Raw genomic sequence first — 17,687 nt, 5'->3', positions numbered from 1 at the left:
ATAATGAGCTTAAATCATTACATTAGTAAATATTTAATTATTGATAACAAAATAGTCTAATGTAGTTAAACTTTGCAATATACTTATACTCCGTCACCCTTTATGGATTTCTCTCTGTCTAAAAACAAGGTCCACTTTAAGCCTGCCCAGTGTGTGTGGGATAGGAATGCTGGGCCCATGGCTGAGCACAGCCAGCTTCCAGTTTGTTCCCACCCAGCCACTCATACAGTACCCATCCTGCTCAGTTTTCTTCTCCACATGACAGCTCTGTGGTGAGACTGTAACCGCTGTCTCCTCCTGTGAACCCAGTCTTCAGCTCAATGATAGGACGTGAGCAGGACGGCATGGCTGACTTGCTGATACAGAGCATGTCCACTGTATTTAAAGACCAGCGTCCAAAAGAAACTCACATTTTACATGCTTTCTTCAGTCTGTGAGTTTCAGAGAGCAGTGGGAGAAGAAGCAGAGTGTTTAATCACTGGCAATTTCAAAATAAAGCCAAGCCACAAGGAACAGGCTGCACAATGACGGATCCCTGAAACATCATGGACATTATTTGAAATTTGGATTACGCAGCATGACTCAGTTTGTCCTGAACACAATCACATTGAGTCAAGCTGATCTTGGCCTCTCAAAATGGTGAGTGGCTTTGCTCGTTTCTTCTGTTTCTCCTCAGAGTTCAGTTTCTTGTATTTGCGTCGAACAGAAATTCATTGTTGTTGGCACAACACCGAAGCTAAACCGCAGTGCTGTGGTATTCTGTTTTCTGTTTTTGTATTCATTTAGTGGTTTTACCAAGAATCTGGCAACAGGCATTCTGCTTTACCACAGTATATTCTAGAAAGACTGGAAATGTATTTTTAGTCAGTGATGTACAAGTTATAGAGAGCACACAGGGAGAAGTTGGTATACAGTGATATATTACTCTGCACATATGCTGAGTTCATCTGAGTCAAAAACATGTTTATAGCTGTAGTTTTAAAAAATAAACTACGCAGCATTGCTGTTCTTAAAAGTAATGCAATACGTTACTTTACTTTCACGTCAGTCAGTAACATGATCTGAACACGGACACATATCCCTAATCCGAGTGAGGACACACGGATGATATTTCTTTTAACGTTCACGTATGAACACAAAACTGACAACACACAGTAAAGTTGACAACCAACCCAAAGAGACATGAACGTGATCACCACAGTGACTTGGCTTTAGAAACAAGTACATATAACGGTTTACAAAGCGCTTTAATTTCCTGACATCATATGGTAAATGTATCTGTATGGCTTAGTGATGGGATTTCCGGCTCTTTTTAGAGATCCGGCTCTTTCGGCTCGGCTCACTAAAAAGAGCCGGCTCTTTTGGCTCCGAACCAGCTCTTCAGGTTGTTTTGTTGCTTTAATTATTTAATCATTAACAATAATATAAAATTATGCAGAAAAGGAATTACTAATGTAAAAAAAGTGGTTTTATTTATATATGTTTATATATGGCCCCTAGAGACAAAGCACGTACAAACTCTAAAGCATATACAAACTCCAAAACACATTTCTAGCGTTTACTGAACTTCCAAAACAGAGCTACCCAGATCACTTAAATTACACAATTGAAAGCATGTGTATATTGTTTGTGTATTTATAGACAAGCACTCATATTTATTCAAATAATTTAAAAAAAAAAAAAGTTCATTTACCTGTTATTACCACACATCAAATCTGGTTGTTGATACTTCCTGGCTTGTGTAGCCACTAGGTAACAAAAGCTCAACACTGCGCCCTAGAAACCTGGAGCACTTCTGTTGTCTTTTGTACGTGATTCTGAGTTTGTACGTGCTTCTGAGTTTTTACGTGTTTTGGAGTTTTTACGCGTTTTGGAGTTTGTACATGCTTTGTCTCTAAGGTCCACCATAAATATACTTTATTTATTCACTCCACATAAAATGTAATAAATAAATCATATAATACAAAAAACAACTAATTACATTTTAAACTTTTAACTATTTAAATTTTCATCTTTTTCCTTTTAAACAAATTTAACGTGAAACAACACAAAACACTGCAAACCACAACACAATTAAATATAAATTTAAATATTAAAACAAAAAGAAGATGCACATTCTCTGTCATATGGGCCTGCATGATTTCTGAATCCTTTATCATCTGCAACTGAAAATAGTGGATGATTACTATACCTTTCTAATGAGACGTTGTTGTCCCTCGCTCTCTTTCTCTCTGGCTCTGTTCCTGTGCTACTGCAGTGTAACTAACGACCCTCCCCCCTCTGCCCAGCGCAAAGTACAGGCTGCGCATGCGGAGTTTAGCGAAAAAAGGGCGAGAGAGAGGGTGAGAGAAAGAAAAAAAACAAACCTCACGGCTCCCAATAAGGAGCCGGCTCGCGTCGTTCACTTTTACAGAGTCGGCTCTAAGAGCCATTTCGTTCGCGAACGACCCATCACTAGTATGGCTACTCTTCTCTTCTTCCTAAGCGTTGGCATTTTATGGAGTATCCATGAGAAATGAGGGTAGGAGCTAGTTGTACTGCTCCACAAGGTGATTAGCTTTGACTGGATCAATCAGAACTAATAAATATTTATTTTTTTCCCATTTTTAGTGTCAGTACATTTCATTGTCCATTTAGTTATCATTTATCTTTTTACATTTAGTTATCATTTTGCTTTCATCCAAATAAAAAGTAGTTTGGGAAATTATTGGTTGTAGAAATGAACACTGCTCTGACTGGTCTGGTGTCAGCAAACCCTCAGCTCTAACACCACCTTGGATTCTTTGCTAGCGTTGTGTGTTTGTGCAAAGAGCTTCAGTTTTATTTTCTGTCCTGGGTCAAGTTTGCGCTTTACCATCACGCTCTTATCCTTTTAAAAGTAAAACTGACGTCTGTATCCCCACTCCTCAAAGGTTTTACGTGCTCCACCATTTTCCTGCACACAAACTGAAATAGCACAAGGGCTACGAAAGAAAAAGGCATGGTTGATAGGCGGGTTTTTTGTTCTTCCTACCTAGGTCAGCAACTATCAAACAATTACATTACATTGGTCTAGACAAATTGGAGGAACAAGTACTGACTTTGAAACTCAGGTTGCAAGTCTTTACATTTTGGAAAATTACTTTTGTCCCTTTTAACTGGTTTTATATTCACAAACAGAATTTATAACGGCTCCAGTGTGCCAGTAACAAAGAATCAAGATTGCTCTTGCTAGTACAGATTTGGCATGACATTAACTTGAAACAGATACAGGACTGGAAAACTGCAAGTGACAGAAACATGCACACAAGCACAAACCACATTTAAAAGTCCTCTAAATTCCCACACATGCAAAGAATAAATACGAATGCTGCAGTAAATCTGAAAGGCACACCCTAGTGAATTCTCTTACACGCACAAGTCACTAAGTGGTTGTTATTTTACCCGGCATGTGACATGAGGCTGAGACAGAGCTGTCCTTTGTTTGGCTTACCTAAAACTGCAGCTGAATGGGGAAACCTGTTGGGGCACTCAGGTTTCAGCTCAGACATGAAAAGAAATGTCCACCCCAGCAAGAAAATTAGTCAGGATACAGTCAAACCTGCTCACAGAACTCAAGTTTCTGTAGCACTTGCAGCATCTGTGCACAATGCAGCACAGAGATATAAAACTTATTTATTTTATTTTCAAAAAAGACATTTAACAAAGATAAATTTGGTGTAAATACAAAATGCAGTTTTTAAATAATCATTTTTATTTATTAAGGGGAAACGACTATGCAACCTGACCTGCCGCTATGTGAAAAAGTAATTATTCCCTTTGTAAAATCATGAATTAATTGTGACTAAACACATTTTTGGGAAACCCGAGTTCAATTTTATTAGCTACAACCAGGCCTGATTACTGCCAGACCTGTTCAATAAAGAAATTGCCTAAAGAGAGCGTGTTTGACAAAGTGAAGTAGGTTAAAAGATCTCAAAAAGCAACAGATCATGCTCTGATTTACACTCAAGAGCAAATAAGAAACAAAGTCACCAACATCTGTCAGTCCAGAAAAGTCATTTTATAGCTCTAGCGAACCACAGTGAGAGCCATTATCCACAAATGGAGAAAACCTGGAGAGACATCCAGGAGTTCATAAAAGAACCCAGGACAAAATCTAAAGAACTTCAGGTCTAACTTACCTCAGTTATAGTCGGTGTTCATAAAACAAAAAATGAGAAAGAGACTGGACCAAAATGGCATCCATGAGAGAGTTCCAAAGTAAAAACCACTGCTGACAACAAAGAACACAGAGGCTTGATGATCGCCAAAACTAGACAGTACACGGAGAGTTTTATTGATCCCATTTAGATTAGTCCATATCTCATCGCTCTCAGTCCACCTTTTGAAATATCTGAGTCCTGTAAAATTAACACAGCATTTCATCAAAACGACATCATACCAACAGTCAACCATGGTGGTGGTGGTGTGATGGTCGGGAACTGCTTTGCTTTGGAATCCAAAACACACAGCAAATTAATCATGAAATCATCATTTAAAAACGGCATATTATATCTATTCAGGTTATCTTTGTCTATCATTCAAATGTGTTTGATGATGACTGTGAAGTCTGACAAATAAGCAAAAACAAAGGAGCCAATGGGTTGTTTTCACCTCACTGTAAATTTCCAGCGTTTATTACAAGATTATGTAAATTAACAGGGAACTGCTAATAACAAAATGACATCAGTCCACAAGGCTGAAAGGGAGATTGTCTAAAAACAGCCAGTGGGCACTCACAGCAGACAGCAATCACTTTCAGTGCAATGGTCCTTAACACAGCACTTAGCGGCACACTCCAGTTGCTCAGGACAATTGCTTGATTGGACAACTCATCTCCATTTGTAGGGTAATCCACTGAAGAGCACTGTAACAAGCCGCAAGCACATGTAATGGAATTTGCTGGAACTGTGACTTAATGGCTATGACCCTGTGCTCAATTATAGGGTCAATAAAATTCATCTACACCTCTATTGTAATAGTCCAACGGTTCAATTATATCAGCACTCATTCTACGATATTCTACTTTCATGACTCACTGCACCAAGTGTAATAGATGTGGGCTTTTCCCCAGCACAGGGTGCTTACTGTCAGTAGATTTCCATGGTCCTGGCACAGTATTGGTATAATTTCTGATTCACTGTGATGCTTTCTCTGAAAATGGGCCTAGAGGAGCCATGCCAAGACTGCAGTTAAAATACTCCCCACCCCAACCCTCCTACCACTTTCCCCCCTCTCCTGCATCTTACTCTTTGTGTGGGTTTTTTTCCTCTACTTTTGCTTTGTGTCTGTATTACAAGTCTATCCCTCCACCCATTCATCTGTCTGCCTATCTCTTTATCTGACTAGGTTACTGACACCCAAAAAAGAAAAAGTACTCAACGGTAATCAAATATGTCTCAGTTCTCGAAGCAACTGAAGCAAACAGTCAAACAGAGTTGGCGACCCTGTTAATGTGCAGCTGCTCGATCTTCAGACCCGACTAAAAGCAGCAGATATTCTGTAATTGTGGCAGTGCAGCTCTCATGAAGCAGGTTGACGTGGGATTCAATAAGCGACGCTTCACGTGCATTGTACATCCCTCTAGCCTCAATTACTTTATTGTAAGCTTATGTCTATCGATCCCGTCGCTCTCTGTAAGCATTTAATAAAAGGCAGAGCAAAACAGTTGAAATCTGCTCCACAACTCACAACACGGGGTAGTTGTGTATTTGTGTGCGTGAGAGAGCTCGTCTCACATTGTAACTACCTGCTAATTATAGCTCCGCAGTAAACACAAAATTTGTAACCACACAACTGCAGGATATCATTAACTAAAAGGATTAGAGTGTGGTTCAGGCGGGAGGGCATCTGTGGCTTCTCCCGATTGAAAATGGACTAATCTAAATGGGATACATCAATAAAACAGCAGAATAAAGTTCCGGGCACTTAAGCCCTCTTGCTCGGGCTCAAAGAAGGGAAGAGAGTCACTGGCTGGCAGCCAGCCAACAGATTAGAAGATAAGAAATATTATTCCATGGCACACCATCAGCTTGAAGCTATTTAAAACAGTGAGGTTTATTGATAATTGAATTACTTGGGGAGGGGGACAAGAATAGAAAGCTTAGAGGTAGATCAATAAGGAGATACTGTAGTGGATGACAGTGCGGTGGTCAGCAGTACAGCTAGGGGGATGTAACGTGTGTGTCATCATGTGATAGCATATTTACAGTGTGCGTGTTGAAAGATGTTGTGTAGTGGTGCAAAGGAAGTTTCCATTTCCAGTGCTACATTTGATTAAACATGATATTCAATTTGATGGTGACATATTCAGTATTGGGAAGGTTAAATGTATTTCACTACAGATTACAGAATAAATGCCCCAAAATGTAGTTTGTAGCGTATTCCGTTAAGTTACTCAATGTGAGTAACATATTGTTAGTACTTTGGATAACTTAATATATCGGAATGCTTTTTACAACTGCATGAATGTACTATTGCTGTGAGAATTATTACTATTACTAAAGTTAACATTGTTGAACTGGCGTTAGCTGAGGTTAGTTCATAGACTGCTTTCAGAACTGCACATGATCATTTGCAGCTAGCAGGTTGTTAATGCTATCAAGCCTAACAGTCTGCAGTAACCTCAGCTAAGGCCAGCTAGCAATGCTAGCTCGGTGGCGAGTAGCCTTCATTGATAGTCATAAATCACATAGCAATAGTACATCGAAGATACTGAAGTGGCACATAACCCAGGTAGCTACCACAAGTAAAACAAGGTAGTTGCAGTAGGCTAACATTAGTTTTTAAAAAAGAACTTACTTCCAGATATTTCTTTATGTCCAAGTCTTTTGGAGTCTGTTTTGCTGGCAAACAGAGTTTGCATTGCACGGTCAGATTTCTCCCTTTCTTCTTTAAATGTGAAGTGGTGTTGGAATTTCCAAGTAAAAAATGCATTCCTGCCCGTGTACTGCTGTCTCTGCTGTGTTGGCCTCGGGTCCATTGTGTAAGTGGACATTAATAGGATACTTACATTAGAGCCTCTTATTGCATATTTTTTTGGGGGGTTCCGGCAATGCGTGTAATTACCAAAATTAGAGAGGGGATAGCCTAACATATGAAGCAGGAAAAGACTGCTGTGTATCCATTTATTTCGACAAACTGTATTCTAAATACCACCTTTTTAAACAGTAACTGTAACAGAATACAGTTACTCATATTTCGTATTTTAAATACATAACAGCAGAACATGTATTCTGTTACTCCCCAGCACGGGACATATTGATAAAGGCAGATGTCCAAATTTGTATTCATTCATCACTTGGTGTTTACAGTGCACATGCTGTATTTCAGGTGCTGAGCTGAAGTAAGATGGCCTCAGGCAGGATGGCAAGTCCTCAGAGCAGCTCCAGACAGAGCAGCTCACTCTCTTCATCTCCAATGAGGCAAGTAACAACCCAGTGTGCACACTTTGGGTCTGTACATCATGTTTTAACAAGTAATGTTCTCATGTGTACTAACAACAGGTCTGGTCATTGAAAGCACAGATACACTTGGTTTATGCAGGTTAGGCACTGATGTTTGGACTTTGAACAAAGGCTACAATGACACCAGTAATATACCCACTCCATGTGTCACTTCTTTGTCTTAATAAGAATAAAAAATACACTCATCAATATATCATGCTGAAAGCAAAAAATAAAATGTGGAAAAATGTGAATAAGTTGTAAGAAAGACATTCTTTTCTTTTTGTTATGCTGTTTTCTTTTTGTTATTGCTACTTAAAAATACAATGCATCTCTTTAACTGACCAAATGTTCAATGAATAATAATATTAATAACACGGTTTGTAGGCTACACCACCAATGTGAACATATCGTTCAAATGACTGATTATACAAGACAGTGGATGTTATATGAGAAGCGGAAATGACCTCAGTGTTCAATGCAGGCCTTGAATTCTGTATGTTATCTGGACTAGCTGTTTAAAGATCATTGCAGAAAAAAAGTCAAATTAAAGGAACTTTGACAGTGTGATAGTTCCACTAGACAATTTCCAGAGATCAGAGAGAACAATTTCCCAAGCATATGGTTTGTTATTAGCAATCATATGCAGTAGTTTATTGTCTCTCAGGACTACTCGTGTTAATATTGCGGCCACTGGTGAAGATGTGGAGAGCACTGTTCACCCCCATGCACAAAAACACAGCTAAACACCAACCTGATAGCAAGAAACTACCCTCTTGTTTCATCTGCAAATGTAACCTCCAAAAAGCAGCATACTTTGGCCCCTTATCTTCTGCGGGTAGTGCAGTATAATGGAGGTGGTGTGAGAGATGCGTGCCACCTCTCATGGAAGCAGGGATAAAGGTTTGCAGTAGTGACAGGGTGCAGTTGTGTCCTTTGTCATTCGCAGTAGATGAATGCATGAGGATATGTTTGGTGACATTATTATTATTATTGTTGTTGTTGTTGTTATATCAGACCCCTGAGTTGCTGAACTAAGCCTTCATATCTGCCTTAGGATATATCTTCCACTTGATGTTTGATCATACTAATATTTGCACCTCAGTGAAGATCCCAGGTCAATATATTTGAGGTACTCAATTACAGGTAATGCAAAGGTCAAAAACCTTCCCAACGATGCAATCCCATGTCTGGATGGGTTCAGATTTCCTGCCCACCCATAATACTGAGGCTACATAAAAAAGAAACTTTACAAACTTTACTGATAAACACAAAAAGCCAGAGCTCAAAATCTAAAATCCTGAACAATCTGTAAGACACATGTGGCCAAGATGCTAAAAGAGACGTCCACATGTAACAAGCAGTGAGAAACTGAGCTGACAGGGAGCACAAACCCACTAGCTGTTCTCAGCTGATCACTTCTCACTGTTGAGACACCAACAACACAGCGTTCAGCTGGAGATCTGGTCTTTTTAAATGTAAAATTGGCCACTGTCAGTTTTTTTTAGCTTCTTCTCTTTTTTCATGTTTTATTAACTGAACTCCAAAGAAAACTCAAGGTTTTCAAACCTTTACGACTATGAAACTCAAAGTAAACTGCTGTTCTTGACTTCCCCCCCAAAAACACCACTTTTTGGTCTCAAATGCAAATCAGCTCTTATCACACACAGTTTTGTCTCACAGTCGACTGACAGTCACACATGCTGATCCTTCTTTCTTTTAACAATTACAGAAGCTGCTTTGTCAGCATCTGTGGTTTAGAATATTTCAGTCACTGAAAATAAATTTGAATATATATCTTCTGACAGTTCGGTGTTTACTAATGTTCGCAAAGCGTCTCAGAAGATGCGCAGTGAATGCACTTGGATATCAAATTAGGGGAACTCACACGCCATAGGCACACACACACACGCACATAAATAAAGGACAAAACGGTCTCATACTTATCTCTGTCTGTGTCTCATGTACAGACTCAAATCTAAATTGGATTTGTGCTGCGCACGGTGCACTAACAGTCAGTAAATCAGCTGATGAAACGAGCCAAGTGGCTGAACTGCATTAAAATAAATTGCAAACACAGATGGGACACGTACATGAACTCAGCTAACAAACATCCCCACAGCAGAACCTTTTCCCAGATCGGCTTGTCTGCACATTCAAAGCCTCGGGGCGCAGTCTGAAAGTGGTTGGCGAGTCATTACACTGCGAACAGGTTAGCCAAGTGTCTGTCTCTTTATATTTGTTTGTGTGTGTATATTTCTAAAGTGAGTTGTGGCCGCTCACTTAGGAAAATTGGAAAAGTTGTCAAAAAGTGTGGCTTTAGTAATGTGGGGGAAAGTGTGTGTGAGACTAAGAAAAATGAGGAAGCAAACCAAAGTGTAAGATGAATGGACTGGAGATGGTTTGAGACAGAGAGAGAGATGGATCATATTCTAATGCATTTTACATATGTCTGTATTTGTATGCGTTGTGCGCATTTAACATGGCGTGCTAAGAAGCCTGAGATAATTAAATTTGAGGTTAGAAGTCGGCTGAGACAAAGAGAGAGAAAAGAAAGGAGAAAAAACAGGCTGTGTTTTTTGTCTTAGGAGAATCTAGTCTTGGCTACACATAAGAGGCTGTCTGAAGCATCTGGGAGTCAGATGTCTGCTTCTCTAGCCAGGATTCAGCTGTACCAGTCAGAGGCCACAATATCCCCTTTCCATGTGCTACTTCAGGAGGAGCACATGCTCCACCTTCACCCAGAAAATCAAGGCGTGACTTGTACATTTAAATGTGCCATTAGCCAGATTCCTTAACCATTTTCTTTGCTCATCTGTCACCTCTTGCCACAGTGAAATTATATTATATAGAAACCTCCCCGTGTTTCAGTGAAGCTGTTTCTGTGTAAAAGATGATTCCTTTAAGCAATATTCTGGTTTCTGAGCTAAAGAGGAATGCATTAACATCCTACTTGATTATATGCCTCCATATTTAATTCTGTTTGGGACAAGAGTGTCCTTGTTTCCTCCTTCAGCTGAAGCCAAAGCCACAATGGCTGGGTCCTCAAAATCTAACAGCTCACTCTGCCCACATTTCCATTCCCGCTGCCTAGTTGGACTGTGGTTCTGTTGTGGTATTTAAGAAAGATTTCCATTTAGTTCCATTACATCAGTCATCAGATTGTGATATCCATGCACCCCAAACACTGGACGACAGTGAAGACCTCCTTCCTGCTTATACTGTCTTAAATGACTACCATATCAGAAGAATATGCAGCGAATAATCTGAACTGAATGCAGTCAGATCCCAGACAGACATAATGACACAAACCAACACATGTTCCTGTTTCTTTTCAAGCAAGAAACACTGAGGATGCCAGTAATACTGCCTGTAGTTAATGGACAGTTCCAGATGTTGGTTAATCCTAAATTCCTCCTCGTACCATGAGAGTGTAAATTTATAACATGATTTTTTTTTTATAGAGAAAGCAGTCTGTGTGTTATCAGGTACAAATTATTTTTGTTTTAGATGATTTTTTGGAGAAGTCTAAGACACAAAAAGCTCATTTTGGCAAGTAAAGCAGCTTCTGAGGATGATACAAAGTGAGTAAAGATTTTTGTATGAGCATTTATTACATTAAATAAAAGTTCAAAGAACACAATCATAACTTATACTGAGCTTTGTGTTAGCTGCTAGCTAACAACTTGCTAGTTACTGCTAGCAAATATAGCCTGGTATAAGTAAGTTTATAACTGTGGTTGTTGGTAAGTGCTAACGTTTCTAATTAGGTCACTATATGAACAGCAACTATTAGTTACCCTCTTATACAACTGTACAAATTAAACAAACTCTCAAAGTTAAGTTGATATTGCCAACTTGCAATTGGAACTTTGTTTTTATTTTTATTCCGACACCACAAGAAGTCACGGCCTGGAATCAGGGCTTTCATAGCATTTTTACTTGGAAACGTTTTCGAAAGATGAATGACACATCAAAGCAAAGGGAGATGCCAGTTTTGTCATTTGACTAATCAGTTGTCAGTGTCTGTTTGTGTGTTCGTATAGCTTCATTCAGTGTCTTGTGATTTTACCCGTAAAAGCAGAGGAGACGTATTTGTCTGTATTTTAAGACATGTTGATGTAATACACTGCCTTTAAATGTTGCTGAGCCACAGAGGACGTCTACCCTTTAATTCAAAACATCTGTGTGGGATCCTTTCGCATCTGACAGCAGGGTTACTCTACGTGTAGGAAGACCATTCATCAAGCAAAGAGAAGCAGACATTACTCAACCTCCGGTCATGATCTGTGAAGTGTTGTACATAGTACCTGAATCACTTGAAGTCTCTAGCGATATGTGGAACAAGCCTTTTAATAGGCTTCCAGCCCTGAAGAACAAATTAGCTCCTGCTGTACAATAACTGCTATACTTGAGTGACAACAGGTGCTCCCATGCTTGAGTTCACACCTGCCCGTCTGCTTCTCACTAACTAGCAAGCTCTCTGTGAACTGATACAGCATTGAGGGTGGGAATTGTGACTCTCTGTGATTTGGAGCACATTTATATTATCTTTTATTGTAACCATCTACAAGATGCAAGTGAAAGACCCACAGACTGGATGCAAAGAGTTTAAAGTTTACAAAGTGCTTTCATGTGGATATGGCTATTTTTAGCCTCAAACAAAATGACTCACAGCCTCTAATGAGGCGAGAGTCCATACGTGTAAGTGATGCTTTTGTCGTTTTTCACTGTGGTGGGTAATGATGTACCTCAGCAAAGCGAAGCTGTCAGCAGAACATTCCTTCTGCTGGGATGGTAGAGCGCACAGAGTGAGGGTATTTTAAATGTTTTGACATGTTATGGCATATGTGATTGGCAGCTGCTTTGACTAAAGTTGTATAGGCACTGACCTTTGTATGAGAATTTGGCATAAAAGTTTGCCACCAGAACTCAACTTTCAAAGGCTAATATAGTTTGAGCAACACTATGAAACTGATATTTTTGCTTCTGGGTGCCCCCTACTGTGAACACCCACTGTATTGTGTTAACTGCTGTCAGCAGGAAGATTGACTCAGCTTGTGTCTTGCCATCTTTGGTTTGAAAAATCTTGCTGGTGCAAGATTTGCTCTTACCTGACTTCTTGCTTATTCACTTTTTTTGTGTGTCTTCTTAGCTTCTTCAGTCAACTTCCTGTTTGGTTTCCTTGCAAATGCCATGGTGTCAATAGAATGAAAAGCTAGAAGAAGCTAGGTCTCTATTCATGACAATAAAGACCTAGCTTTTCCTATAATTAGCTCTGGCCTGTAATCAATAGTGAATGATGTGTGACACTGCTGTAAAACAGTTCTTCTAGTTTAGGTCGATGTACAATGAAAATTGGCTATGAGGCTGCTAATATAGGTAAAATATTCATATAATTTTCAACTTGTTGAGAAGTATCCTTGATGTCTAGCAAGCAAGCCTGTAAACTAATATGCAGTTTGTTTATTTTATTTTTATAAAGTTATCGCGCAGATGATCAGAAAAAGATGGCAGCCTTTATCACTGGCATCGCGTTTACATGGAGAGAAAAAAAAGTGCCTTTAAAACAAAAACATGCAAAAAACCTTCCTAAAAACAGTACATACATAATGCATCTTCTTGCCTCAACACAACCCCACTTTTCAAAACCAACACTATGACATTCACACTCACTTTCATGTGAAGTGGATATGTGGGGTTTGATATTTTTTTTGTCTCTAACTTTCTGTTTCTGTCGCTTTTTATTTTAACAACCGAGTACCACGGCGACTGGCTTTTCATTCGCCTTTGAGCATGGCAGTTTGGAACATCCATGACGATTTCCCTGTGAGAAAACATCAAACAGACTGTTTGTGACTGAGCATAGCCCAACTCTTACCCTTATCTTAACCTAAAGCCAACATAACTCTTCAAATAAGAAAAGCACAAGAACACACACTCGCAAACTGACTCTGCGGTCACAAGCTTCTCTGTTTCATAAATCTGCAGTGGAGCTAAGGGATAGATCATTTAGGGGCTCAACAGACAGCAGCAGCCTGACAGTGACTCATGCAGCAGAACTCCATGTGCCTCAAGTATATAAAAAGTTTAAGAGGGAATAATCTAAAAGCTCCGGTTATAATTCTCACCTGATGTGTTACAGGAAGAGTGAGTTCACTGTGGCGCACCAGCTCAGCACACCAGCCTGAACTCCTTCACAAATCTGTAGAGGATTCGCCCTTTTTTTTTTTGATGAAGCTCAGCTACTGATCTTAACATTCAGAGATCATCCAGCTCATTTTTTTTTTTTACCAACTACACTTTATATTTTTTAAAAATAGATTATGCATTCTCCAAGTTTACCGTTTTTTAAACAGTGGAACCTGTTGATACTGCGCGTTTTTCTATCCTTAAAGATGCATAGGTTGAAAAATGGAATTAGCACCATCGGACAGTAGCCCATCTCCCGCCTACCTCATCATCACGCAGAATGAACACTAAAATGAAAAACCGACAACAGCAGAACCGTGTAACAAAAATGCAGCTATCTCCTTTTAACCAGCTCCTGTCTCTGTCGTTGCCACCATTGCTCAGTTTTCTGCCAGCCAGCTGCTAGCAGATGAGAAGTACTGATGCTTCATCACTGCAGAGACATCCTGTCTGGGATAATAGAGTTGCTGTCGCCTGACCCTCTTTTGGCCCCACATGTAAATATTTGTCATGCCCTGCAAGCTGAAGTGCACCGCTTCCCCTCCTTTGGAAAACAAACCTATTATTATCTGCTTTTTTTTTTTTTAAACATATGATGACGGGAGTGTTTCGGGCCTTTATTGGTTGTGTAAATACAGATGGGTTCATCCTGGTGTGATGCTATGATATAACCGAGCAAATGGTTTTAAAATGACATTTTTGGACTGATAGAAACCAGGAGATTCTGGAAACAGTTTCAAATGTTCACATTTTACCATTAGGCTTTTTTTTAATGTTTCTTTGTCATCCAATAAACCTCCCCCCCAAAAAAATTAATAATTATCAAACCTTTAGCTTTGTGACTAATCTGCCACTTAGGTTGAATCACTGTGTTATTCACCGCTGCGTGACAAATCTCCAACAAAGGACCTTTCAAGAACTAGAGTGATTTTTAAGAGGCTTACAAATAAGCAGAAAAAAACAGGAAACAGGATTCAGTAGTATTTTAAAGATATTAATATCTTTAATTGCCTAGGTAGAGTTAAACTAAAACTCATATCTCATCTGATGATCACTCTGAAGCTTTTTACCCCACTTAGCAGAGTAAGCGGCATATTAATGCTTACTATTCTGTGCAGTTACTTATTCCCGTTTAAATTTATAGCTAATTACATCTCCATTCTCTTACAATGAATGAGATTTATCTCTGCTTCAGAGTTTCGAACCACTGAGCTGCCTCGCTCTACAGCCTGCACATTTTACATCTTTCGCCGCGATGTTCCCCATCCCCAGTTGGCAGATGACTCACTGAATGTGTATTTATCAGAAAATACATGCTTTGTCTTTTGTAGCCGACTCAAAATTTAAATAAATGTGATATAAATCTGCTGTTCCATTCCCTAGTACACATCTGCCCTCCAATCATGTTTAATATCAGATTAGCTATAATTAGATTTGTGGCTTGCTAATGATTTATTCTTGTGTAACCGGCTATTGCTAAAATATAAAGGTCATTGCATAGCTCGAAGACGTCACTTAATAATGATGGCTGCTGCTGTTCAATGACAAATCTTTGTTCTAAATGTAAACACAACAGTGCTTCATTCAGATGATATCAGCCAATGCTCAATACCAGTGCAATATCCCAACATGTGTCGCCAGTTGCCATTTCAGACTGCAGTGCCCGAGAGCCAAGAGGAAAATATTCATCTTCAGACCCTTTCCTCTGTGTTCCCTCAAAGCAAAGGTGGCTGTTGTAGCCATCGACCCATCCTCTTTCGGGGAGCTTTGCCTCGCGGGATGCTGGCCTCTGGATTGCCCCCTTAAGCCTCCCTTCATTAGGGTCATTGCTGGGAGAGATTGAAGTGGGGAGAGTGTTTGCTCAGTAAAGCTGCTTCCTAAAGCCTCACAATCCTGAGGGGAAACGAGGGATTAGACTAACGAGGACAGAAGATGGCTATCATCTGTGAATAACTGACCTTGACAACACATTATTGATTTGGGTATTTTAGAACTGAATACTGTAGTCTCCAGTGACTGATTATCATGATACTGGAGTTTACATGTACAACCTATATCGGTGGTTCCCAATTGATGTGTGGAGGCTCGCTGGTTCCTTAAGAAATTTTGTCATTTTGGGTTAGATGTTTCTTTTTAAACATACTTACGTACTTACATATGTTATTTGCTCTGTTGAAACCCATTTTAATATGCTTAACATAATTTAGAGCATCATTATTTTTCATGCTTTTTTTAAAAATTTATTTCCAATTAACTCATTTCAATTCCGTTTTTTGTTTTTTAAATATAGCACCAAATCACAACAACAGTCGCCTAAAGGCGCTTTATATTGTAAGGTAGACCCTAATACATACAGAGAAAAACTTAACAATCACCCCCTATGAGCAAGGAATTCTTCAAAAGTTTTCAATCTGTCATGTTTCACAAAGAATGAAATACACACATGCAAGTACTACCAAAAATAGAAAACAAAAACTCTGGAGGAGAACATTGCTGGAGGTCAGTTTTAACTAACTAAAATTTAAGCTATCACCTTATATCAGCTCACCTTATATTTATTGCAGCAAGATTTGCCAACAGGAGCAAGAGCCCCAACCCATGTCCAGTGGTGCTGTACAGTTTGTTTGTTAGCTAGATCATTTTCTGACTCACAAGCCAGGTGGTCAGTATTGAAGTGAGCAGGTTCCATCTTTGACTCAAACACTGTCCTCTCTTTTATCCAATAATGAGTAGCCTGCATCAGAGCAGACACACCGGCCATGATGGGATAAAGACAATTGATGTTTGTGTGAGGGATTAGCAGTGTTTGTTTTGGCATAATAGATTAATGATATATCATGTACTTTTTCCAAAGAAAAAAGGAAAAAACAACAGGAAAATTATATAGAGATGACAAGGGTGGCACAGACAAGTAAGCTTCCTAACAACCAATTTGAATTTCCTTAATTTTCCACTGATTACCCATGTTATTTCTTGTGGAGGAGGCAAAGATGATCAGACTTTTTTCATGTAAATGTGCTTAAGCTACAGAATAGCAGGCAGGACAGTCAGCATCAGCATCTCTCTAACATGACACTGCCTTCAGTACATAGTAACCAGTGCACATTCATTTCATGTATGTAGCAGTGTTTGTTTAGCAATATGTATTCGATATTCTAATTAATAATGAGAAACCAAAGAGCCAGTTTCTGTCGATTTAGTCTGAGCAAACAAGAAGGAGGATAAGAAGTTTTCTTTGCATACCGCAATCAATAGATGGCAATAGAAAAATGGTCTATGCCATCTTCCTTCATTTTGTTTGCAATGGACCAGATATACACAACAAGCTGAATAACGCTGTTGTATCACTAACAGAACATACAGCATGTAAACATGGGGAAAACAGGGGATTCCTTGAAATTGTGTTAAATCTACATCCCTGCTCTTAGTTCTTTTGCCTCTGGCTTAAGAAAAAGTCCTGTTCACACTGAGACTTTTACATTAGATTACATTTTTTAATCTATTATTCTGTTTGTTTCACCCACAGTACCCGTGCGCAGTCTCTTCAGGTTGACTCGGTCCAGCGCTGGATGGAAGACCTCCGTCACATGACGGAAGTAGAGTGCATGTGTGTCCTCCAGGCCAAACCCATCGGGGTAGAGGAGGACTCTCAGCAGGGAGAGCTGATTGTGGGCTCTGGGGTTGGTGCAGGGGACCACGTGGCTAGAAACAACCTGCAGACGCTCCTTCGCCGAGCTTTGGTGGTCAGCACAGAGCTAGGAAAGATGTTTCAGCGGCTGGAGAAGGGACGCTGGCAGAGGGTCCACAGCACGGCTGTACGGGCAAACTGCCATGTTCGCTCACTGGTACATGAGTACAGTGCAGCTCGAAACACGCCACCGGAGATGCAGAAGGTGATGGTTGACTTTGAAAATTAGGTTTGCATACATAAAAATGTGCCCATTTTACAGTAATGAAAAAAACTGAACAATGTTTCTTTTTAAATGGAGCTGTTTGACATAAACTAGGCTTACATTACTGAACATTATT

At 39.5% G+C, this 17,687-nt stretch overlaps 1 protein-coding gene across 1 annotated transcript in view; it reads left to right on the top strand.

Moving 5' to 3' along the window:
• Nucleotides 1–460: 460 nt before the first annotated feature.
• Nucleotides 461–17,687, top strand: part of insc (INSC spindle orientation adaptor protein) — a 36,090-nt gene continuing 18,863 nt past the window's right edge. Inside the window, exons 1-3 of the mRNA XM_006782374.3 lie at nt 461–639; nt 7,354–7,445; nt 17,185–17,551. Of these exons, the coding sequence (XP_006782437.2) occupies nt 7,372–7,445; nt 17,185–17,551 (441 nt within the window). The 5' untranslated portion in view covers nt 461–639; nt 7,354–7,371. The remainder of the gene's footprint in view (nt 640–7,353; nt 7,446–17,184; nt 17,552–17,687) is intronic.

This window comes from Neolamprologus brichardi, chromosome 7, assembly GCF_056152115.1.
Source record: "Neolamprologus brichardi isolate AB-2024 chromosome 7, ASM5615211v1, whole genome shotgun sequence".
Classification (NCBI taxonomy): domain Eukaryota; kingdom Metazoa; phylum Chordata; class Actinopteri; order Cichliformes; family Cichlidae; genus Neolamprologus; species Neolamprologus brichardi.
Note: the sequence above shows the minus strand (reverse complement) of the source record. Positions and strands in the feature narration are given on the sequence as shown.